The sequence below is a fragment of the Pongo pygmaeus genome, chromosome X (assembly GCF_028885625.2).
Source record: "Pongo pygmaeus isolate AG05252 chromosome X, NHGRI_mPonPyg2-v2.0_pri, whole genome shotgun sequence".
NCBI classification, from domain to species: Eukaryota; Metazoa; Chordata; class Mammalia; order Primates; family Hominidae; genus Pongo; species Pongo pygmaeus.
In genome coordinates, this window is record NC_072396.2 from 20,464,250 (window position 1) to 20,491,142 (window position 26,893).

General features: G+C 38.1%; 1 protein-coding gene across 22 annotated transcripts in view; it reads right to left on the bottom strand.

Moving 5' to 3' along the window:
- The window catches only part of BCLAF3 (BCLAF1 and THRAP3 family member 3), a 73,878-nt gene that overhangs the window by 20,593 nt on the left and 26,392 nt on the right, over positions 1–26,893 (bottom strand). For 8 of the 22 annotated variants that reach the window (XR_010125553.1, XR_010125554.1, XR_008497155.2 and 5 more), the window contains 6 exons: positions 17,280–17,455; positions 15,672–15,786; positions 14,882–14,945; positions 12,618–12,733; positions 4,348–4,462; positions 2,743–2,832 (listed from right to left, as the gene is read on the bottom strand). Coding sequence is in view for 19 of the 22 variants with exons in the window: in XM_054472458.1 (XP_054328433.1) it covers positions 2,743–2,832; positions 4,348–4,462; positions 12,618–12,733; positions 14,882–14,945; positions 15,672–15,786; positions 17,280–17,455 (676 nt within the window). In the remaining 3 variants the exon portion in view is untranslated. The remainder of the gene's footprint in view (positions 1–2,742; positions 2,833–4,347; positions 4,463–12,617; positions 12,734–14,881; positions 14,946–15,671; positions 15,787–17,279; positions 17,456–26,893) is intronic. The other 14 variants (XM_054472460.1, XM_063660887.1, XM_063660889.1 and 11 more) reach the window with 5 other exon arrangements.

The window sequence follows — 26,893 nt, forward strand, 5'->3', positions numbered from 1 at the left end:
TGCGTCTTAGACAGGTGAGTTGTTGCTGGAGCTGCTGTTGCTTTTTAACAAGAAGACAGTTATGAAGTTGTGAAAGGGAAGAACTGGCTGTAGCAAGACCCATAACATCAAAAATATTAAGCTACTAATTTAGTGAAAGCCAAAATGTATGCTAGACAGAACTATGGCTTTAAAATTATGTCCTAATATATAGACATCTAAATAGAACAAGTACAATGTTTAGGTTCTGTAATAATTTTCAAAGACTTGCCCATAGAAATAGATTTTATTCTTTTTGAAATTTAGTGTTTGGTTGATTTAAGTCCCATCCTCAGAGTACTTAATAACAGGAAACAGATCATGAGCCATAATGGGAAAACAAATGCGCAAATGATGTATTTCAACGGAATAGTTAACAAAACTAAGCAGATTCTTCTTTTCACAATTATTTCAGAAATGGGTATGTCAGACATAACGAAGCACATAATTTTACAAAAAAAATTTATGCCAGGCCTATTTTTCAATTATTTTCTTAAGGCTATAGAAAATTTCAGGTAAAACAGAATTATAATGAGACACTAATGTTAAGACTATCTGCACAAACTTGACACATCAGAATTAATCTTGAGACTGATGTGGTCCATTTCTACATGTCCTCTAAGGTTATTAATATGTCGCTTTGAACTAGTCCAATTCATGTAAAAAGTAAATTTTAGCAAAATACTTCCTTTTTTTTTTCTTTTGGGACAGGGTCTCTTCGCTGTGTTGCCCAGGCTTGAGGGCAGTGGCACAATCTTGGCTCACTGCAACCTCTGCCTCCCAGGCTGAAGCAATCTGCTCACCTCAGCCTCCTGAGTAGCTGGGACTACAGTACAGGTGCACGCCACCATGCCCAGCTAATTTTTGTATTTTTTGTAGAGACGGGGTTTTGCCATGTTGTCCAGGCTCTTCTCGAACTCCTGACCTCAAGTGATCCACCCGTCTCAGCAACCCAAAGTGTTAGGATTACAGGTGTGAGCTACAGTACCCAGCCAAAAGATTTCCTTTTCTTAGGAAGGATTATTTCTGCCCACTATTTTACTACAAAGAATTGTACACTTCTAAGCATTCATGTAATATTACATAACTTTAAATGATTGGTCAAGAGGTAAAGTTATTACATATATCTTGAAAACATTTTTCTATGAATTTATGTTAAAGTATCTTCCCTTAAGGAAAAAAGGTAACAGAAAATAAATCTTATGATGCTCTTAGAAAAATACTATAATCAACTATATCTGACCAATGAGAACAACATGTAGGAAGCACTTAGATCTGAAAGCCCATCTATATTGTCTGTAAGTTATGCAGACATCACATTTTCAGTTGATGTGATGCCCCATTACTCAAGAGATCAAAAGATGGTATAAAACATGTATATATTCTACGGCCGTAATTATTTTTAAAAACTTCGTGTCACACATGTAATTTTAGGTACATAAACCATTGGCTAAAAATGTAATCTATTCAATGCCTACAAATTATGTTACTCTCATTGAATAAAATCTTTCAACATCTATAAATTCTGACTCTCAAGAAGCCAATAGTAATAGATCACTCAATTAACCTTCTAGTCCATAATTTTAGATAGTTTCTACTACTTTTCTGTTCATACTAACTTCCTCCTAATGAGCTAACTACTCTAACAAGCCTGCCTGCCACTTTTACACAAAAAGCTCAAATTCTTTCCTTTATTTAGGGGAGGGAGACAATATGAGTGAAAAATATTAATAAAGTACCTATTACAGGCAAGAAACTGTCAAAATTGATTTTAAAAGCACCTCAACTTTTGTGAGCAAGGAGTTAGAAATATAATACCTTGGGCCAGGTGCAGTGGCTCAAGCCTGTAATCCCAGCACTTTGGAAGGCCAACGTGGGTGATCCTTGAGGTCAGGCATTCGAGACCAGCCTGGCCAACATGATGAAACCCTGTCTCCACTAAAAATACAAAAATTAGCTGGGCATGGTGGTGCACGCCTGTAATCCCAGCTACTTGGGAGGCTGAGGCAGGAGAATAGCTTGAACCTGGGAGGCGGAGGTTACAGTGAGCCAGGATGGCACCACTGCACTCCAGCCTGGGCGACAGAGGGAGACTACATCTCAAAAAAAAAAAAAGAAATATAATACCTTGTACTATAATTCTTTCTCCATATATTTGGGGGATGAGGTGTTCTGGATAATCAAACATATTGGTTGATTAAAAATTATCATTCATATCAGATATAGATGTACCAATAATTAGAGTGTGATAAAATATGCTTTAACAAAGCTACCTGGACCAGAATCTTCCTGTGATGATCCAGAACGCCTCTAAGGGTTGTGTGTCCATGGCAGGGTTTTTCAATCTGTGACTCTTGGAGAAAGCTCTACAGCTCTGCACGTGTATCTTAGAGGTAAAGGTGCTGGCTTAAAGGGAGGGTCTGCAGCCTTGCCTGTCTCCCCACCTAGAGCCACTCCACCTGCATCTGTTTTATGTATTTGTGTTTCCATGTAATATTTGGAAAAGGATTCTACTGGTAAAAACAAAAAGATTGAAAATCAAGTCTTAAGGAAAGGGGTCATCAATAAATTGATTACAGTTAACTATAAATGTCCAGAAATACTAGTTTATAGCTACCATTTGAAAGCATATTACAAAACAGCTGTTGATTTACTAACACTTAAAACATTATGTCCAAAGCATAAAACCAAAGCTGGAATTAAATGGAAAACAACACTCAATACCTTAAAAGGTCTTACTCTTGTGTTTCGGTGGTTTCCCTCAACCTCAAATGGTTTGTGAGTAATTATGTCTTTTCTCTGCGTCGTATAATTCTGCATGAAAAAAAGTAGTAGTGTGGGTTAACAGACTTTAAAGTTTATTTTAAAAGCTTGTTTTACCATTAGAAAACACATTTTAAATGTACAGGATTAAGAACACAAAGCAGGGAGCAGGGAGCTTAGCTGTAGAGCACATACACATCTCCTTCTTGACCCATGCTAACTTGACCCTCGACTTTGACTAACATGATCCATGCTAAGTTTGTGAGGAGCCAGGATCATTTACGCCTGTAATAAGTATAAAACACACTCGTGTATAACATAATGGGTGAATCTGAGAAAACGGATGATACATCTAGCATTTATTCAGGCACCTAGGAGAGAAATAAACCCATTACTATCAGGAGTTGCTAAAGGGTTCCTACTGCCTAAGAAGAATACAAATCCTCAACATTGCAGGAGGCAGGTTTTCCTGACTCAGGGAACTGATCTGAGGTGATGCTCTTGCCATGGCTAGAAAAGTACCAGAAATAAGAGAAAGAACTACATTAGTAAGTCTGTAACTATGAAAAACCTAAATCCTCTGGTGGAGACAGAAAAGATGGGGTCCATTCTCAAGATGGTTTCCTTTTTCTAAAATCAACAGTCTTATCACCTTCTATTATTTCCACTTTCTGTAGAGTCTGGCCGGAGGGAGGACTGTACTAGGCAACTGCTGACATGGCTCCCAGTGATCCGACCAATTATTCCTCCCTTCGAGTGTCGGCAGGGCCTAGGAACTTGCTTCTTGCAAAAAGAATATAGTAAAGGATGAGATTTTACTTGTGAAATTAGGTTACCGACTCTGGCTTCCATCTTTCTCGCCATTACTTGCCTGTTCTTATGGAACTAGCTGCCATTTTGTGAGCTGCCCTATAAAAAGGCAAATCTTTAAGACAGAAAGTAGATTAGTGTTGGCTTGGGGTGGCAAAGGGGAGTAACGAAACAGGCATGAGGGCTCATATTGGGTAATGAAAATATTCTAAAACTGGACTATGGTGATGGTTGCACACTTTGGTTAATTTACTAAAAATCATTAAATTGTACACCTAAAATGGGTGAATTTTATGGTATGTGAATTATGCCTTAATAAATATGTTCCAAGAGATCTTAAGAGTTGTTCCCAAAAAATCTTTTTTGAATTTTTTTCTTTTATTATTATTATATTTTTTTGTAGAGATGAGGTCTAGCCACGTTGCCCAGGCAGGTCTTGCACTCCTGGGCTCAAGCAATCCTCCTGCCTTGGCCTCCCAAAGTGCTAGGATTACAAGCATGAGCCACTGCACCTGGCCCCCCAAAAAATCTTAAGAAAGCTAGATTTATTAGCTTTATTTAATGAATCCAATAAAATCCTACTAAATCAAGTAAGAAATGACCATTTCTTCTGTCATAATAACTTTAAGCATCAACAGAATAACATATACTTAATGAACAGTTACAAACGTGAAAAATATTGGTGATCCCTGTACATTTTGATGTATTGGAGAAGAAGAAATTATAAAAATGAAAATTTTGGAACTGTGATCTTACCATGTAAGGTTTTTCAATACATTTTCTAAAATTTGATTTTATAAAATGTGTGGGTTTTTGGAATCCATCAGTATGAACATTCTTTACCTTTGAAAAACTGGAATTCTGATCATCCCTAATAAGGAAAGAGAGAAAATAAGAATATTTTATTAGTATACCTTTTTTTCCAAGAAATAAGAATAATTTTAAAAAGCCCCTTCAGAAACAATTAAAGTAGCACACAAGTGAAATCTCAATGATCTATCACTACTAAAATTACAAATGATAGTCATTAGGGCTAAACTCCTCATTTTCCAACAAATGTTATTTATCTAAGTTGGAGGTTAGCAATGGGGAAAAACACTCCTTGAACCAGGTTCTCAATCTGGGGTCTAAGGACAGGCTTCCTGGGGGCTGTAACCCCCTGAAACCATATACGAAATGTGTGTTTTGAGGAAAGATAATTACTGCTCTAGAACCTTTGGCAGCACTGCCCCCCTCCCCTTCTTGCTGACAGCTCTTACTGGTGGAAGCACCAATGGCTCATGACCCAGCCCATTCAACAGAGGCAAGGTGTATGACTGGCTCAGGGTCCCCTCACTGGCAGAGCTGAGGCCTCTGATACTGCAGGACCACAGCAGCGAAGGACAGCCTCCTCTCTCTCGTCATCATGAGGTACTGAGGCCACAAAGGGCTCTTCTCAGGCAGCCCTATCTGGGAGGGAGGTCCTTCCCTGGGCTCTTCCTCTGATCTCCAAAGCCTCATTTCCACAGCCCTTGGGGATTCCTCTCCGTGTTACATCCTGCATCTCTCTACAATGCTTCTCAGCCCCTTCCTGTGTCTTCTGCAGGCCCACCTTCAGTCTTTCCCATGGATTCCCCACTGGCAACAAGATAACTTCCACACTCCTCATCGTGACCCCCAAAGCCCTTTCTGCTCTGGCCCTTGCTACCTTGCTCCAATCTCCCCAACAGGCACACTGAGCTTCAGGATTTTTTGTTTGCTTGTTTTTGAGACAGAGTCTTGCTCTGTTGCCCAGGCTGGAGTGCAGTGGCACAATCTCGGCTCATTGCAACCTCCACCTCCTGAGTTCAAGTGATTCTCCTGCCTCAGCCTCCCGAGTAGCTGGGATTACAGGCGCACGCCATCACACCCCGCTAATTTTTTCTATTTTTAGTAGAGACGGGGTTTCACCATGTTGGCCAGCCTGCTTGAACTCCTGACCTCAAGTAATCCATCCACCTTGGCCTCCCAAAGTGCTGGGATTATAGGCGTGAGCCACCGTGCCCAGCCGGGAATATTGAAGTACATGTGGTTCCTGGCACAAAGCAATCTCTCCTGCTTCTACACCTTTGCATGTGCAGTTCCTTCTGTGACTATTTCCTTCTGCTTAGATTAACTTAAAGATTTAGATCCATTTGTACCTCTTCAAGGAAGAGTTTCCTAAACCCTTCTGAGGTGAACTAGGTACTCCCTGCTATGGGTACATGAAGCATTTTTGGGTCTTAACACCTATCACTCCGTATTTGTAACTACCGGTGTACCTGTCTGTTTAACGGAACAAGTTGCTATTCCTTCAGAGGAAGCACTGCGGATGATTCATTTTGTGGCCCCAGCTCTGATCCCAGAATCTGACATGAAATAGACACTCGGGGTTTTTTAAATGTTAAAAAGGCCTATGCTTTGTCAAAACGCTCCCAACAGTAGGTCAAAAGAGTAAAGTGCAAAGTTGTATATTGAGGATAATTTCAATTATTCAAAATATACACATACGTGCCCAGAAAAAATAAATGACAAGGAATGTACTAAATATTAACAGTGGTCATCTCTGACTGGTAAAATTAGGAATGCCTTATATTTTTTATTTTATACTTTATTATATTTTTCCAAATGATTACCATTAGTGTGTATGACTACTTCTACAAACAAAGCAATGGATTTTTAAAAATTCTCTTTGCAAAGCACATATCTGATGAAGGAGCTGTATCCAGAATATATAAAGAACTCCTACACTTCAACAATAAAAAGACTTTGATTTTAAAATGTGCAAAGGATTTGAATAGAAATTTATCCAAAGACATACCAATGGCCAATAAGCACATGGAAAGATGCTCAACATCATTAGTCATTAGAGAAATGCAAATCAAAACCACAATGAGATATCACTTTACACTAACTAGGATGGCTATAACCAAAAAGATGACAATACCAATGTGCATAACAGCACTATTTACAATAGCCAAAGGGTGAAAGCAATACAAATGTCCACAAACAGAAAAACAGACAAACAAAATGTAGTACAGCCATACAATGGACTATTATTCAGCCTTAAAAGAAAATGAATTTTTTTAAAAAGGAATGAAATTCTGACACATGATACAACATGAATTGACCCTGAAAACACTATGCTAAGTGAAAGAAGCCAGAAACAAAAGGACAAATATTGTCTGATTCTACTTATATCGGATACCCACAATAGGCAAATTCATATAGACAGAAAGAATAGAGGTTACCAGGGGCTGCAGAGAGGAGTGCATGAGGAGTTACTGTTCAATGGAAACAGAGTTTCTGTTTGTGAAGATGAAAAAGTTCTGGAAGTAGATAGTGGTGATGATTGTACAACGTTGTGAATATACTCAATGTCAATGAAGTTTACACTTAAAAATGGTTAAAATGGTAAATTTAGGATATGTATATTTTGCCACAATACAAAAATTAAATCCTTTGATATTTGATTTTTGACCAGGCAAATGAATGCTCAGATTAAAGAATCTATTTCCCAGCTGCCCTGCAGCTAGCCATGGCCATGGGACTAAATTTTGGCCAAGTTATCATGTGTAAATTTCAAGAAGTCTTTAAAGGAAAGGCTAGTATGAGGACATGATGGCTAGAGCACAAATACCCATCTTGGATCATGAGGCAGATGCTACATACAGAGGATATGAGAGGAAGAAGATCTAAGCAGCCTGGTTCCCTGATGTGTCCACTCTACCGTGTAGACCCTATCATGTAGATTTCCTACCTCTAATCTTTTTTTTCACTTGAGAAGGAAATACTTTTTTTCTCTAGCTCTTACAGTCCATTCTCCACCCAGCAACCACAGTGATCCTTTTAAAATTTAAGTGAGATTATGTCTCTTCTCTGTTTAGAACCCAAAATGTTTTCTAACTTCATCCAGAATAAAATACAAAGTCTTCATGTCCTTCAGTTCTTCAAAGCCCTTCGTGATTGGCCTCATCTACTCTCTCCCTTTACTACCCTGTCACAACCCCACTGTCCCCCTTTCTATTCCTTAAACAAAAGCAGGCATGCGCCTGTCTGAAGGTCTTTGCTTTCGCTGTTCCCTCTCTTGAAATACTATCCCCTCAAATAACCCTATGGCTAACACCCTCACTTAATTCACAACCCAGCTACATTTTTTTAAAAGTCATAAGTGTACTCCATGACCACCCTCAATAAAACCATATCACACATGTCACTCTTTGCTATTAAATTTCCTCTTCTGCCTTATTTTCACCTATCACTCCACTGACATGTATTTATTTTCTTTCTTCTACCATTAAATTATAAGTAACATGAAGACAAAGGTTTGTATACAGTTTTTCACTATATCCCCAGTCCTTAGAACAGTAACTAGAACAAAGAAATCAATATATAAATATCTGTTGACTATATGAATATATCTTTATAAAGTTCACTATACTTCAGTATAGATTATGACTATTGCAATAGCAAGAACAAAAACTGATGTTTTCCCGTAACCTGCCCAGCTAAAACAACAGTCTGTCATTCCAACTCCTTGTTGAAAAAAAAAAATAAAAAATAAAAGAAATTCTTGGCAGTTTGATGTCCTCTTCAAGTCCACTGATACTATTTTTTTTAAAATAATTATTTTATTTTATTTTTTTTCTTTTTTTAATTTACAATTGTTTTTTTTTCATTATTATTATTATTATTATTATAATACTTTAGGCTCTATGGTACATGTGCGCAACGTGCAGGTAAGTTACATATATATACATGTGCCATGCTGGTGCGCTGCACCCACCAACTCGTCATCTAGCATTAGGTATATCTCCCAATGCTATCCCTCCCCCCTCCCCCCACCCCACAACAGTCCCCGAAGTGTGATGTTCCCCTTCCTGTGACCATGTGTTCTCATTGTTCAATTCCCACCTATGAGTGAGAATATGCGGTGTTTGGTTTTTTGTTCTTGCGATAGTTTACTGAGAATGATGATTTCCAATTTCATCCATGTCCCTACAAAGGACATGAACTCATCATTTTTTATGGCTGCGTAGTATTCCACAGTGTATATGTGCCATATTTTCTTAATCCAGTCTATCATTGTTGGACATTTGGGTTGGTTCCAAGTCTTTGCTATTGTGAATAATGCTGCAATAAACATACGTGTGCATGTGTCTTTATAGCAGCATGATTTATAGTCCTTTGGGTATATACCCAGTAATGGGATGGCTGGGTCGAATGGAATTTCTAGTTCTAGATCCCTGAGGAATCGCCACACTGACTTCCACAAGGGTTGAACTAGTTTACAGTCCCACCAACAGTGTAAAAGTGTTCCTATTTCTCCACATCCTCTCCAGCACCTGTTGTTTCCTGACTTTTTAATGATTGCCATTCTAACTGGTGTGAGATGGTATCTCATTGTGGTTTTGATTTGCATTTCTCTGATGGCCAGTGATGGTGAGCATTTTTTCATGTGTTTTTTGGCTGCATAAATGTCTTCTTTTGAGAAGTGTCTGTTCATGTCCTTCGCCCACTTTTTGATGGGGTTGTTTGTTTTTTTCTTGTAAATTTGTTTGAGTTCATTGTAGATACTATTTTTAAGCTACTTTATCAAACACACTCCATACCTCTATAACAAAACAACTCATTTACATTGTAGGAAACTTAGTAACTCCAGTTAGAAAAGGCAGAAATAGTGTGTCAAGAGAAAACATGGAGACATCAGAGTAAGAAACGGGTAAGAAGTGGAAGTAAATCCAGACTGTCCCCAACTTACAATGGTTTAACTTACAGTTTTTTTTTTACTTTACAATGGGTTATCGGGATGTTGCCCTATCATAAGTTAAGGAGCACCTGTAGAGAACAGATGGGTCCTAGAGGCTAGACAGAACCCCCAAGGGTTAGGTTTGCTTGTGAAAGATCCTAAGGCATCAGGGAATAGTAACCCAAATCTAAATGCATTACAATTTAGGTATCCTCTGTCTTGTCTACTCCTTTGGGAACTCTTCATTCATTCAACAAATGTGAACTGAGCTCAGGGCAGTGGGGATACAACAGTGAGCAAACACAGACAGAAAGGCTGCATATAATTTTTTGAAGGAAAGCCACACAGGTGAGAAATCACTACATCCTATGACTTATGATTGCATCATGTTTCATTTCTTTCGCATTTCTGTGGAAACTACCCTGACTTGATTTTAAAAGTTTATATGAAAACATATAATGAGGTCAATTTTTATAAACTGAATTTCTAAGATAAAAGGATAATATACTTTTCTTATTTAAATAAGGAAACTGAATTAGGATAAAGTGAGAGATTAATAACAAGAGTTGGCAACGATGTGGAGCAACTGGACCCTTCACATGCTGCTGGTGGAAATGTAAAATAGTACAGCCACTTTGGAAAACACTCTGGCAGTTCCTCAAAAAGTTAATCATAGAGTAACCATCAAACTCATCAATTCCACTCCTAGCTATATACTGAAGAGAAATGAAAACAGGTATCTGCACAAAAACTTGCACACAAATGTTCACAGCACAGTTATTCACAAACAGACAAAAAGTGGAAACAACCCAAATGTCCATCAACTGGTGAATGGATAAACAGAATACAATATAGCCATACAATGGAATATTATTCAGCCATACATAAGAATTCTCATGCTACAACATGGATGAGCATTAAAAACATTATGCTATAGGAAAGAAGTCAGTTACGAGAGGCCACATATTATATTATTGTATTTATATGAAATGTCAGGCCAGGTGTGGTGGCTCATGCCTGTACTCCCAGCACTTTGGGAGACTGAGATGGGTAGATCCCTTGAGCACAGCAGTTTGAGACCAGCCTGGGCAACATGGTGAAACCCCGTCTCTACAAAAAAAAAAAAAAAAAACGAAAAATTAGCCGGGCGTGGTGGCAGGAGCCTGTGGTCCCAGCTGCTCGGGAGGCCAAGGTGGGAGAATCACCTGAGCCTCACGGAAGGTTGAGGCTGCAGTGAGCTGTGATTGTGCCTCTGTACTCCATCCTGGGTGACAGAGAGAGACCCTGTCTCAAAAAAAAAAAAAAAAAGAAAGAAAAGAAAAATGATTATATGAAATGTCAGGATTAGACAAATCCATAGATACGGAAAACAGAACAGTGGTTGCCAGGGACCAAGGGGGAAGGAGAAATGGGGCAGGGAGTGGCAGCTAAGGGGTAGAGGGTTTACTTTTGGGATGATGAAATGTTTTGGAATTAGATAGTAATGATGGTTGCATAAGTTCGTGAATATACTAAAAACTACTGAATTGTTTATTTTTGCAGGATGAATGTTAAGTAATGTCTCATTTTTAAAAACTCCTCATGGCTCCACTATGCCTCACCACCTATCCAATACAAATAAAATAATCCAACAGACCCAGCAAAAGACAGCTTGTAGGAACACATCCTTGCACACTACCACACTGTCCTCAAAGCTAGCATTCATAATACTTAATGCTGACCAGCTATTTTACCTTACACTCATCACTTTACTTAATCTTCACCACCACTGTGAGCTAAGTACAACTCTCATCCCTATTTTACAGATGAGGAAACAGAGACAAAATAATTTTCCCAAAGTTAGTCACATAGCTAGGAATCTAAGAGCCAGGCACTGAACTCAGGTCCAACTCCAGTGTTGAAGTTCTTAATCACGTCAAGGGGTAAAGATACATCCTAAAGCATCTTATGATCTTTAAAATATGCTGATTGTCTTAAATCTGTTTTTAAAATCCTGTTTCTTGGTACTCTGGGTTTCTTACACTTGTTGAGTCAAGAAAAGCATGATAGAGAGCTTGTGTCATGAAGGAGCACAGTCATGTCATGCACTAACCATATCATATTAGGAGACTGGAGACTTTCACCCAGCAAGGGACAACATTTTTACTCTTTCATTTTCAATTGTTTTATATGCCTCAACACATCGTTTCACTATGTTTTAATTAGTTCTGAACTTATTGTCAGAATCAAGTCCATATATTCTGACCTAGTTAGCTACAGACTTGACTTAAAAGTCTTGTCAAATACATTATCTTAGCAATTTGATAGAAAAGATTATGGAAAAACAATTAGCACTGTCTCTTTGTATTCATACAGTCTCACTTTCTGGGAGATCCAAGTAGTATAAGAACTCAAGTGAACTGAAAATGTTGTCCTGTTCAATTATACCTCATAATCATATGGGGCCCCAGAGTTGCCATGAGTTCCATCCATATGGTGTTCAGAACTAGAGATAAACTGGGGTTGATCTAGACTACTAAGAGCCCCTAAACAGAAATATGAGGTTAAGAAAGAAAAATCTACTGAGGATCTATTTGCTATATATGACATAAGTACTTCGCATGTGCCAACTCATTTAATATTCATAACTGCCCCATAGCATAAACTGATTTTAACATCATTTTACAGATGAAGAGGCTCCAGAAACTAAGCAAATTTGTCAAGATCGGTCAGCTTGTAAACTGAGAGAGATGAGATTCAAACTTAGGTCTCCTCTGCATTTTCTACTACACCTGCCTCAATTTCATGGACAACATCCATAAAATGTGGATTTTTTTCACTTTTTGTCAGTACAGTTATCCACAATTATCCAGTATAGACATCCACAAAGAGTCCCAAAAGATAACTGTACTGACTTCAGGAAATTTTCTACTATTCAAAGACTAACCCAGAATCTAAAGGGCAGAATGTATCAGAGTTTCAATCAGCTCAAGCTAAATAGTCTGTAAACTTGCTGGTCCTGCCTCCTGCTAATATTCTAAAAGTGGTAACACTCCTCATCAGAATTACGAAGACCTCAAATATTCACCTACCCCATAGTTTTTGTTGTTTAAATCAAACCGCATATGATAATCACTGAATAACCTGGAAACATTTTAATAGATTTCACTTAAACATATAAGATGGATTTGAAGGAGCAAATCCCTATATTAAAATGAAAATGATCATCACACAAAAAATGTAAAAATATGGTAAAACCCAAAGCTCCCTGATAACAGGATGTTTGTCATCTACTGATTACCTCTCTGCAGCACTAGCTACGTGAAAAATGTGCTCATCTTCATTCTGTAACCGTTCTTTTCGCCTTCTTTCAATGTCATGTCGTAGGTCATTTGGATCTATTATTTTGATCAGAGTCTGAGGAATTTTGACAGAAGACAAACCATTCACATTACTTTTAGTTGCACAAAGACCATATCTAACAAGAACCTTAATTACAAGTCCTAGATAAGTTATCTTGTACTCATCCTGCTAATGGTATTGTAAACTAATACAAATATTTTGAGACACAATTGACAATAAACAGCCAGAAAAGTTCCTAACATTGAACCAGGATTCCCACTTGTGGGACTCTAACCCAAAGAAAAGGTTATCTACCTAAATAGATTCAAAACATTATATTTAAAATAACAAAAAACAGAAGCAACTTAAATGTAAAAAAAAAAAATTAAGAGGAAGGGAAGAATGAGTAAATAAATCATGGTAAACTTAAGTCAAAAGAATAATGTACAATCATTTAACTTATGGTAATAAAGACTATGTGGAAGTCAACATAGAAAAGTGCTTATTGAAAAAAGTTAATTAGGCCGGGCGCAGTGGCTCATGCCTGTAATACCAGCACTTTGGGAGGCCGAGGTGGGCAGATCATTTGAACAGGAGTTCAAGACCAGCCTGGCCAACATAGTGAAACCCCATCTCCACCGAAAATACAAAAATTAGCCGGGCGTGGTGATGGGCGCCTGTAATCCCAGCTACTTGGGAGGCTGAGGCAGGAGAACGGCTTGAACCTGGGAGGTGGAGGTTGCAGTGAGCTGAGATCGCGCCACTGCACTCCAGCCAGGGTGACAGAGTGAGACTCAGTCTCAAAAAAAAAAAAAAAGAAAAGAAAAAAGAAAAGAAAGAAAGAAAGAAAGAAAACAGTTAATTAAAACTTAACAAGGGCCAGGTACAGTGGCTCATGACTGTAATCCCAGCACTTTGAGAGGCCGAGGCGGGTGGATCCCTTGAGTCCAGAAGTTCAAGACCAACCTGGGCAACATGGAAAAACCCTGTCTCTACAAAAAATACAAAAATTAGCCGGGCGTGGTACTGCATGTCTGTAGTCCTAGCTACTCAGGAGGCTGAGGTGGGAGGATCACTTGAGCCCAGGAGGTCGAGGCTGCAGTGAGCCATAATTGCACCACTGTACTCCAGCCTGGGTGAGACCAGGACTCTGTCTCAAAACAAAACTTAAAAAGCCTCAATCATAAAAGGTCATAGCGAATTCAGAGATTTTACATAAAAGGAATGTTATTATGGATCAAGTAAAAAGAAAAAAGCATACAAAACTACATATACTATGATAGTGACTACGTTAAAATGCAAGCTATAAGACTGCCAGAAAAGATGACTAAATAATAGTTTGTGCTAAATGACTAAATTATAGGTGATTTTTTAAAAAACCACAGATTTCCTGTAAGTTGATTATAGGACTTTGATGATTAGAAATTGTCTGAAAATATCATTTGTTCAACAAATTAACCTATCTCCATAAATTCAGCAAAAATTATAATCATTTCACAAGTGAAAAAATTATTTATATATTCTATCAGAAATCTATTAAAATATCTCCTCTACAAAGACTCTTTATTCTCAATGAATAAATTAGCAGTTCTTTTAGAACTCGATATAATTCTTCTAAAACAAGAGCCAGTTTTCTTCCCTCCTGGCTAGTCAAGACAGTCTTTCTAATTAGCAAAGAAATGGGGGGTGGGAGGGGAGGTGTTAGGTGGGAACCACATACAACACATGAATAAAGAAATTTAGTCCCTTATTTCCCTTATTTTGCTAGTTCATATTCCACAGAATGTTTCGTACATTCTGCAGTAAACAGAAGGGCAATATCAAATGAAATTTTTCGTTCCTGTGCATTCATTCCACGTACAATTTAAAAATATATTCCACATGATTGCTTTGAAAAAAACAGGTATCTAACATACTTTCCATAAGCTTTACAGTGTGGATTTTGGGGATGAATATCAAATGCTGTAATTGCGTGTCAATTTTACAAAGCTGTTATCCTTAGGGATTGTCCCTCTTAGGGAATATTTTTGTCTTTTGTCAGTATTCTCACTCCAACCTGGCTGATAGTCAGAATCACCCGAAGAGCTTTTTAATTTCAGATTCCTGGGTTTCAATCCTCCTTCTTCATGTACTTTAACGCCCTTTCTCTCCCAACCACCAATCCCCTTGCCATTAGTATACAAACAGTAAGATAATTTCTCATCAAAAATTGTATTCACTAACCTGTTCCGATTCATAGATCACAGCTTGTTTACTCTGAAGCTCGGCCAAAGACATATCTATTCTCCTAAAATAATAAAGGCATAGTACAACTAAATAATTATGTTATACACTGATACCCTGATTCTACTATTACAGAATAGAATTTGAAATAAAGCTAGTATGTTTTGGAGATAGCAAAAGAAACTTGCTGCCAAATAGTTTTTCACCTATATAGCAGTCTCCCAGGATACACATATCCTGTGGAACACACTACAGGGAAGCTTTAGTGGTTCTCAAATCAGTAGTCTGTGTAATCTCAAACTTTGCTCTGGCGATATACTGCATTCTCACATGTATTCAAATCAGCTCACAAGACAAGGTACACCACCTGCTCCAACAAGTGCCAGCAGAAGACACGTGGTTTCATCTGGCTGCCCTCAGAACACCTATTTGTGACCACACGAAGCAACCTGTGATTTCAATGGCTTGAAAACTGTCTTTCATTCTTCTACTGAGGACCTCAGGAAGCAATTACTATTGACAGCAGAAGTGAAGTTAGGTATGTAAGCATCTTCAAAGTCCTACACATTTAAACAACGCTAGTCAATGTTTTCAGTGCATCCTATTCATTCCATCGAAGTGCAGTGGCCAGATAATGCTTAGATTATCCTATTATTTTTGTGCAGGAAATGCAATCCTACAGTCTACAGCAAGCCCAGGTGAGCAGATTCAGAAAGCATCCCCTTCCCAAATCTTTTCTGAGGTGTATCCCCATTAGTTAAATGGGTATAATATGGTAATCAATCATTACCTGTGTATTTCTGGATCTGAATTCAATGTAATTTCATTAACATCTGCCTTGTGTATATCTTGCATTGTTGAGAAACGCTCATGTAAAGTAATGCCAGGTGATGGAAAATAATTTGCTGAAAAAGGAAATGAACAGTTTTATCTCAATGTTAAGCTGATTTCACTTAAAAGATTACATATAAGCACAGAAAGAAGGGATTATTTTTTAAAATTCAACCTGTTTTCTCTTAGAAATATGTGGGACCCAAACTTATTTCACAGACTAATTTGTAGCGCTCATGTGCCTTCCCAAGCCCAAACAAGAGTAAAAACACCTGATTTATTAATCGAAGAATTTTCTATCTGACACGCCTGCTTACTTGTCCAGGGGAAAAGACAATGGCTCTCTCAAAGCAAGGACCTTTCTTCTCCAAGGTAAGACTTACTATATCTGGAAAGTAAAGATGGCATAGAGCTTCACAGTTGAATGAAAATAAAAAGTAACTTCAAAAACAAGCCTGAAACATCAAAACAATTTCAAACAAATACTAAATGTTATGTTTGCATATCACAGAAGGCCTTCTAATGCCACTTTACTTTAATTTACATTAAAGTTCATGAAAACATTTAGAAATCAGCTATGCTACACACTTTTAATAGGATACAGAGAAAGAGAATACACTTGGCCCATCAGAATGCTACTTAAGCAATCCTCTTCCCTAATTTACTGTTCCTGTTCTGGGACAATCTCCTGGATTTTTCTGCAAATCAGCTCCATTTCTGCCAAGAATCACATTTCCTTTGGGTGACAGGGACTGGAGCTGAGAGGATGAACTGTTTCAGACAAACTATGTGCTTTAAAGTAAATACATGCCTTAGTTTGAGGGACGCAGAGAAAAAAACTCATTTTCAAAATATATTTTATGAAGGTAAGAAAGATTAATGCAATTGTCTTGTAGGAAGTACAAAATAAAAAATTTTAAATTCTTGAAGGCCTCCAGTTTGTAATACCTACAACTGCCTTATTTGTGTAGCATCACTGGGGAAAGTTGTTCTATATCACTGAATTTTCCAATTAATGGAAACTCGCCAGAAGCAAAAACAAAACAATGTAATGCAAACCATTAAAAGTATTTATTATGCAACTCCCAGTTATAAAGAATGCCAAAGCAAACTAGAATCTTTCACTGATCACTCAGTATCATCCTTAAGATACAAAGTCCTAGTAATGCCCTCAGGGGGCTTTAAGAATCATAAAATGACCTAGGCTTCCTGATTTCTTGAGTTTCCTATCTGTTTTTTGTTGCTTCTTCCTCCCTGTTAGGTTACCAGTTATTGTTTCTTACTGCTCTCAGTATGCCTTGTCTTTTGCAGCAGCCAGCCTCTCCCTTTCTAACTTGAAAGTTCCAATCTACTAACACTTGAAGCACAAGGTTATTGGAACTAGATATAAAGAACAACTAGGCTCGAATGAATGCCTGATACTCTCTTCAAAAGATTTCCTAATTCACAGTCTAGCTTACAATGAAATATTAATTACTATTAAACTATACTGCAGGTGTTTACCTGTATCTCCTGAATAGTATATTACTTTTGTGTTATCCCTAACGTATGTGCAAAATATACCAACCTTTAACTTGATGGATTATTGTTATGATTTCCTGAGCAAATTCTCCTGTAGGTTTGTTTTCAGTATTCTGAGTTGAGTCAAGATGTTCAAACACTGGATGAAAGTTCTCACTTTTCCTGCCAACAGCAACCAAATCATGTGACATCTGTCTCTCTGTGGAATAGCTAGAAGCAACCCTAGAATAATTTGCAAATGTTTAACTAAATTTGAAACTATTTTGTGGAGAAAATAATTTATCAAAAATTAAGATAGCTACAAAACTAAAAAGATGTATATCTTTTCTTATAATTAAGGCATTAAATTCCATGCCACAAAACACGTACAATAACAAGTAGGAGAAAATAACTACAGATACATGGCTCTGAGTTCTTTCAAATCAGAGGTCATTAAATATTTGCCACTTTAATAATAAAATCCTTCAAATTCTAAATGAAACAATTTTTACTTCAAAAATACAAGATATTAAAGACACTTACTATGCAAAAAGTAATCGATTAGATTATTTTCTACTTCCAAATGGCCAAAACATTGTTAGTCCAGCAAAATTATTTTATCTTGAAATACTACCACACTTTAAAAGCTGATATCAAACATAAGATCCTCTCTAACTTAATAAAAATCCTTATATCTTTGTATCAGTAATAAGAAGCTTAGAATAGTATTTTGAAATAAAATTCTGTTAAGAGATTAACTTAATTACAAAGTCTCACTAAATTCTCAGAAAACAGTCTTAGTTGTTACACAAAGTTATGATTGTTAACACCAGTTACAGTGTTCACTCTCAATGTACCCTTAAAGAAATACTACCATTTATTATATAACCCTGGCTATCTTACCACTTTAATGCCTTCTGAATCTTATAACTTTTGTTAAGAGCTCTCCTGACCTCTGAGTACTTTTACAAACTAATGGTTATGATACAGAGCTAACAATTATTGAGGGCTTACCACATGCCAAACATGGGGGCTTAGAGCTTACCAACATGATCTCATTTCATCTTTACAATAACCCTATGGGGAAGGTGCCACCACCCTGAGACAATGGATGTCTTGGTTGCTTTGTTTCACATCCCAGAGATTGAGCATTCAAATGAACATGTCTTCCAAGTGTCATAATGGAAAACTATACCTTATTCCAAGAATGCTGCACTTGCTTAAAACTACTCAGAAATGCTTTGTCTGCAGGCACTTCATGCATCAATGAAGAAAGTTTCTCATTATTTTATATTTATATCTCATTTTGGACCCAAAATGGCACTAATCAGCTTGTACCTATCTTATTCCTCTGTACTTAACTCTAAATTGCTTTTGGCTCTTCTCAAAAATCAAGTTCATTGTCTAAAGAATTGACATTTGCAACTGCTGGGGTTCTTAATGGCTATATTACAGGCTCAGAAGATAAATCCAAAAGACAGCCCTGAAGTATGTTTTAAATAACAGGACATCACTGGAATAAATAGCTCATCATATAGCAGAAAGCAAACAGATAGATGTGTCTGGGGGTATGAGTGCACGCATGCACATATGTACTTATTTATTTAAGTCATGTAACAGCCATATATCCAAACTGCTGCAGGGTTATGAGGGGCTTACAGATATTCTTTAAAAATTTTAAGTCCTCTAATAAAATGGTTTTGAGCGTCTATTTATAACTTATCAGAGGAAAGGCTTCCATCTGACTTTCCGTGCTCCCTGCTCTCAGACCAGCATTGCCAGGGACAACTCCCTGCCAAGGCAGAAACACAGAAAAGTAATCATGCAGCAGGTTGACCGCACTGCTGTGGTTTCGTTGATTCATTAGAAGGACTTTCATTAGAAAGAAGGCCCATTTCCCTTCTTTCCTTCTAATTTGCTCCAAGCTTCCCACTGTGTATGTGATAACTAGCTAAGAGACATTTGCTGGCAAATGTTAGAACACCCCATAACGACCTCCACTAACAAAGAATTACAAATGCTCTCTGTTTAAGGGGGTTTAAAGTTACAAAATTCCTGTGCCATACCAAAAAAAATAGCCTTTAAAAACATTTTATAGGAGGAAAATAGTATATTTAAATAGAACTATACAAATGGTGCATCCACAAGAGGAAATCAGTTGATAAGGTTTTTTCTGGCAGCCTCAGTTTATCCCAAGAGGAAATAAGCTGATAAAGATGTTCAGTTTTCCAATGGGTAATTATTAACATTTACTTATAATTTCTTACAAATTACTGCTGAAACTCTTGTCCCCACTCCATGCTCAATCCTCAATCCATAGGAGTTACATACTTTGAAGCTATTATATATTTAATTCCTGAAATCTTAGTGTTTAAACTTGTTATCCATTAAAATTTATCCTAGAGTTCCTCTACTACAAGATCTTTAATTAAAAATTAAAATTATCATTTTCTAGAAAATATACATTAACATAACCTCCAAATTTTAGTCTTTTAAAAACAATTATGATACTTTTGGTACAAGAAAAACCCTCTTTAGACTTGAGAATGCAAAATGTTCTAAATATTTATATTTGTAAATGTAATCATCTTTTGGTTCACATTTTACTTTTTACTATTTCCTATGGCATGGATTAACAAGTTAATAATTTCAGTAAATACCCCCAAAGCAAGTAGTTAAGCCAAAAAGATCAAATGTTCTCATTTGAGATGCATTTTAGACAATTTAAAAAATTAAAATACAGCCAAAAACCTCTATTCTAATACTATTTCTGGTACCAGTTTCATTAAACCTTCCAAGATCCTTTGTTCCCTCAACTGCACTTTCCTCGTTTATTTTTCTGTTTAAGGATATTTCCACCGATGTTCTCCCTGAGCGTTGTGGGTAATAACCAAGAAAACGTAAAAAGCTACATTAAACCTTAATTTCCTGTTGCATACACTTAGGACTCATCAAAGAAACGAACTGCATGGCAAAACAGCAACAAAAAACCCAACAACAACCAAAACCAACAGATTCCCCTGCCCTCTGGAAGCTTCTAATATATATCAAAATCCGTATGACACATATAAAGTTTTCCTTTCTGTCTTCTTCCAACTAATAACTAACATTTCATACAGCATCTTACAGTTCATATAAGGCACTTTCCCAATTACAGTCACATGCAGCATAACGACGTTTCCATTAATGATCACTTAAACGATGGTGGTACTGTATTTCTAGTGTACCCTTTCTATGTTTAGATATACGAATAGTTACTGATGTGTTACAATTGCCTACAGTATTGAGTACAGTAACATGCTGTGCAGGTTTGTAGCCTAGAAGCAATAGGCTCTACCATATAGCCTAGGTGTGTAGTAGGTTACATCACCTAGGTTTGTGTAAATACACTCTATGATTTTCAGACAGTGGCAAAACTGCCTAACAAGACATTTCTCAGAACGTATCCCCATCATTGAGCAATGCATGACTATATATAATTTGCTCCTGTCTTCCCAAGAACCAATTTAGAAATTGTGGAGTTGATGGAAAAAGTTCACGGAGATTGCTCCTCCCTAATTCCTCATCTCATTACTTTTTGCACAAAAGTCCTCTAGTGGGCCTCACCAGCCCCAACATGCATTCAGTCTACCTCATAGACGGCAATCCTCCAGCGGCCAGAACTGGGCTGCTGGCCCTCTCCTATCAGCTGATAATGTCAAATCAGGCTGGCAGTCGCAGCATTCTTACCTTTCAGTCTCCTTTCCCTCTATTCCTTTTCACTGACTGCTCAAAACCACACAGGTCAAAGTTCATGTGTATGTTTTTCTGCCATTGTTAACCTGTAAATATAAAATTTCTTTTGCCTCCATGTGTCTGAATACACCAGCCTTTGAAGCCTAGCTCACATGTCAACTACATGATGCCTCTCTTCAATCTCCCAGCTTGGTACCACCCATCTTCTGCCGAGTCACACATGCACTCCAATAAACCAAAGGAGGAGGAACCTAATCGTATGCAGCTCTATAGTCCCAGGGCACCCTAACAGACTATCTCACACAGGGTAGGCCCTCAAAAAATACCCACTGAATGAATAAATAATGAATCAAAAATGACTTGGTCAATTCGAAATGAGTGTTTCAGCTACAGAGATGATAAGGTCAAGTGCGGTGGCTCACATCTGTAATCCCAGCTACTCGAGAGGCTGAACACTTTCGGAGGCCGAGGCAGGAGGATTGCTTGAGCTCAGGAGTTCAAGACCAGCCTGGGTAACATAGCAAGACCTCATCTCGACTAAAAATAAAAAAAAAAAAAAAGCCAGTCATGGTGGCGTGTGCCTATAGTCCCAGCTACTCGAGAGGCTAAGGTGGGAGGATCGCTAGAGCCCAGGACATCAAGGCTGCAGTGAGCCGTGATCACACCACTGCACTCCAGCTTGGGTGACAGAGCAAGACTCTGTCGAGAGAGAGAGAAGACTTCAACATTTTATTTTTATTTTTGAGACAGGGTCTGGCTCTGTCACCCAGGCTGGAGGGGAGTGGCGTGATCTCGGCTCACTGCAACCTCTGCCTCCTCAAGCCAACCTCCCACTTCGGCCTCCGGATTAGTTGGGACTATAAGTGTGCACCACTACACCTGGCTAATTTTTGTATTTTTTGTAGAGATGGAGTTTCACTATGTTGCCCAGGCTAGTCTCAAACTCCTGAGCTCAAGGGATCTGCCTGCCTCAGCCTCCCAAAGTGCTGGGATTACAGGTGTGGGCCACCATGCCCAGCCAGACTTCAACATTTTAATTGAGGCCAATTTAATTTTGTTTTTTTTTAACTTTCTTGGCTTTTATTTTTATTTTTTGCTTAACTTAGACCAATTTGAATTTAATATTTTAATATAAAATTTCTAATATATACTAAAGTTCAGAGATGAACATGATGAGCCTCCATGTGTCTGTCAACTCAGCTTCAATGGTCACCAACACATGGCCAATCCAAGCAGACTCAAAGACCCAGGAGGAACTGCAGGTTAATTTGGTCCCAAAAGGTTATAGCCAAGTGACCTGCCCAATGTCACAAAGCTGATCAGTGGTCCATAGGAAGACAAAAACCTATGCACTCTAACTGCCAACAGAATCCTTACACAAGGCCCCCTAAGAGACACGAAGAGAAGCTAGGGTCAAAAATAGGAATGAAAGGGAACCTTCTCTCAATTAATTTTTGATTTTAAAATGCATATGAGAAATTAAAAGTAGGGGAGAACTTTAGTTTTCTATGCTATATAACAGCAAGGTGGCAGATTTGGGTATAAAAAATATCCCCACCTGCAGCTTATTTTGCCTCCAGCGGAACAGTGTCCATCATAGGTAAACTTATGTGACTAGGTTCCCTTCCTTCAGTCTCAGTTATGGCTTTTCACATTGTTCCCTGCCTGCGTGATACCCATTTCCTCAGAGTGTCAGGGTCCCAATGTCCTTTGGGGCCCATTGCCCACCTCATCCCCTTTCCAACTGGGAAAAGAGCTGATAGGGGTAGAGACACCCCTCTGTGTCTCTTCAGTGGGAAATAAAGGATTAGACACAAATGTGGCCAATGTACTCAGTCCACCATCAACTCTGATAGCTATGAATGCTGATGGACAACCTTCCCCATGTCCCAGGTGTCTCGTATCAGCTTCCCATGAGATCAAAGGAGCCTCTGATCCATCGGCAGCAGCTTATTCTGCTCCAGATATTAGTACCACCTCCTCCCTCCTCCTCTTCCTTCCTGGCCTAGCCAAGGGTCAAGCCCTCACCCACTCAAGCCCAACATTAAACTAACACCTGCATTTGTCTTCCCCAAAACTTCCAGATGCATACATACAACAGTTCATGTTTTGCATATGTAACAACCTTAGTAGAAATTTTCATACTGTGATTCCCTAACTTACATTCTGAAACATATAATTATGACTCAGATGTAATTTCTGATAATGAAGTTTCTGACAGAGTGGATCATTAGAATACAGTCTTTCTTAACAGAAGCATTAACTATGCAGTGAACATTCAAGCAAGTGTTTACCTACTGCTGTTCTAGATACAAACTAGAATCTAAAAAAATCACAGTGATAACCTTATGTTTTCAACCATACTGATAATTGGAAGAACAAATATCAATTCTCAACCAAAGCTAAGTAAATAAATGCACAAAATTAGCCATCTTAGCATTTCCAAAAAAAAGCAGATAAACTCTCTAGATGTTAACCAATAAATAAACTTCTCTCTGCATTCTATGATTATTTTACTCTTTTCTAGAAAAGAAAAATCTAATTTATATTAATAGTTGAAAACATAATTCTACCGAGGGCATTATCTTTGTTTTATGGATCAGTCCACATATAATTAAATCCAAACCACAAAATTCATCCACAACCCATTCACCAGGAAATAAAGATTTTGTTGACTATGACGCTTTATCATACTGAAAAGATGCATATATTTGCTCAGTTATTTATTTTTCAGGTCTTTGAACAGAGAGGATTTGCAGTGGAGGCTATTATACAAGCGATCCTGCAGGCCCTGGGCAGGTATTCAAATGGCCCTGGTATGCCGCCAGACACCAGTGACAGATTATGAGATTTCACAATATCATAGTTTATAAATTCAAAATAAAAGATGCAGCAGTCTCCATTTTAAACTCATTTTTGTGACACATGATAAAGATCAAGCTTCCATTTCTCATATCAAATTATAAAATTAACTGTTCAGTATCTCTAATGAGGTCTATTAAAATAAAACTCTTCAAAACTGGTATTTCTAGCATTCTTTAAAAGTGTTACAATTTTAAAATTCTCTTTTAACTATAACACACTTCATTATTAAATATGGGGGTATCATTACTTTTATTTTTTTAGTTTTTATTTTTGAGACAGGGTCTCGCTTTGTCACCCAGGCTGGAGTGCAGTGGTACAAACATGGCTCACTGCAGTCTCGATCTCCCAGGCTCAAGCAATCCTCCCACCCCAGCCTCCCAAGTAGCTAGGACTACAGGCACATGTCAACACACCCAGCTAATTTTTGTATTTTTTGTAGAGATGGGGTTTCATCATGTTGCCTAGGCTGGTCTCGAACTGTTGAGCTCAAGCAATCAGCCTGCCCCGACCTCCCACAAATGCTGGGATTACAGGCGTGAGCCACTGCACCTGGCCACATCATTACTTTTATTAAAAAGTTAAAGATTTTTATGCATTTGATTGTATATAATTTTACCTCAAAAGAAAAAAGAGGAACTATAAACAAAATGTATAAGGTAATGGGAGTATACTGACATTTGCGACTTACTTTGAAAAATATCCAAAAAATAAGGTGGAACAATAGATGAATAGATAGATATGTAATTATGAAAGTAAACTGTTAATCGTAGACTTTAGGTGGTGAGTATATAGGCGTTCACTGTAGAATTTTTTCAGCTTTTCTGTACGTTTGAACATTTTCAAAATAGAATGTTGGATAGAAAAAAAGCTTAAGGCTGGGCACGGTGGCTCATGCCTGTAATCCCAGTGCTCTGGGAGGCCAAGGAGGGAGGATCACATGAGGCCATGAGTTTGAGACCAGCCTGGGCAACATAGCAAGATTTCTATTTCTACAAAATAATTTTTATTAGCTGGGTGTGGTGGTGCACGCCTGTAGTCCCAGCTACTCAGGAGGCTGATGCAGGAGAATCACTTGAGCCCAGGAGTTCAAGGCTGCAGTGAGCCATAATCGCGCCACTGCACTCCAGCCTGGGTGACAGAGCGTGACCCTGTCTCGAAAAGAAAGAAAGAAAAGTATGTATGTTATATGTTATATATGTATATCTCATAGCCATCAGGATGTAATCCAATAATCCAAGCTCCCTTTTTTTTTTTTTTTTGAGACAGAGTCTCACTCTATTGCCCAGGCTGGGGTGCAGTGGCATGATGATGGCTCACTGCAGCCTCAAACTCCTGAGCTCAAGCGATCCTCCCACCTCAGCCTCCCAAAGTGCTGGGATTACAGGCATGAGCTACTGTGCCCAGCCCTTAAGGTAACGTTCTTAAACTTGGTACTTACAGAAGCTTTTGTGCTTTTAAGATGAAGAACTAGTAGGAGATATAATAGCACAAAATTATTTAAGACATATGTAAAAAGATGCAAAATTATTAATATGATACCACAGCAGTCATGTGTAAATATACATAGAAAAATAACTAGACTAAAATGCAAATAAAATTGTTGTGGAGTAGTAGAATTATGGGTGATTCCCCCCCTTTATTTCTTGAACTTTCTGTAATATAATCATACTTATAAATGCTTTCTGAGCACATATATATATGCACATATGTATATTTAAAAATATTTTCTACAAGTGCAATGAATGTAAAAGAACTATGAGGTGGGGTGTTGCCATGTCTAAATTTAAGAAAAGGAACAGGGGCCAGGTACAGTGGCTCAGGCTGGTAATGCCACTGCTCTGGGAGGCCGAGGAGAGAGGATCATTTGAGGCCAGGAGTTTGAGACCAGCCTGGGCAACAGAGAAAGATTCCGTCTCTACAAAAAAAGAAAAAAATTAGCTGGGCATGGTGGCATGCACCTATAGTCCTAGATACTCAGGAGGCCAACACAGGAGAGGCAGGAGGATCATCTGAGCCCAAGAGTTTGAGGTTACAGTGAACTGTGATCATGCCACTGCACTCCAGCCTGGGCAGCAGAGCAAGACCCTGTCTCAAAAGAAAAGAAAAGAAAAAGGAACAAAAAATATTTTGTTTTACAAAAAAGGACTTGTGGGTTTACCTCCCTCCCCATTCTACCCTTTGGATTTTGTTTTCTCTCATTTTTGGTTCAAATACAAATGAGTCAAGCATGAATATAAACATACCAAATCAACATGGCCCACCCCTTTTTCATTCACATACTGGTAGTGTATTAAGGTCATGAACAGTTTTAGCTGTTTAGTTTTAGGCCAACTGCAGTGCCTTATTATTCTCAGAATCCATAAATGGAAGTAATATTCATCAAGGAACAAAGCACGTGAGTCTGCTTTTAAGAGAATATAACCTACAACAACAACAGTGTATTTTTTTAAAGAATCATTAAGGGCTAAAGTAAATGTCTTATAACTAGGTATCTTCCCAGATTATGGTATAATTTCCTCTACCTGGGAGAATCTAGTTAGTTGAGCCCCAGTCATTATGAGATGGCAGCAAAAACCACATTAAGTCACCTGCCTTGTTGAGTCATAAGGGAACACGTGGATTTGAGCCCGAGCCACTCTGACTTAGACAAGTCACTTCATCTCTCAGGGCCGCGCTTTCCTCCTGTATAAAACTAGGGCCTGCTAAGGTCCCTTTCAGCTCAAAAATTCTCTGAATTTCAGGCAACAGAGAGCACAGACTCCGAGAAACTGAGCAAGGACTAGGTTTTCTTTAACTCTACCCAGCTAATCCTTGCATAAGGAAAACCTGGCAGCATAAAAACACGTGAATTCGTGAAGAGGAACAACTCCACAGAATGCCCCGCATCCAAGAAGCATCTGGAGATAGGATGTGGAAACAAGGAGACATGAAATCGCTCCCATGTAACTAATCACAGGAAACAGCCTCACTACAGGGCTTTTTTTTTTTTTTTTTTGGGAAAATTCTTGGCAATCCCTCCCACTCGATGGACTCTAAACACACTATTAATTCCATTTTTGAAGCTGCAAATAAAGATTGTAG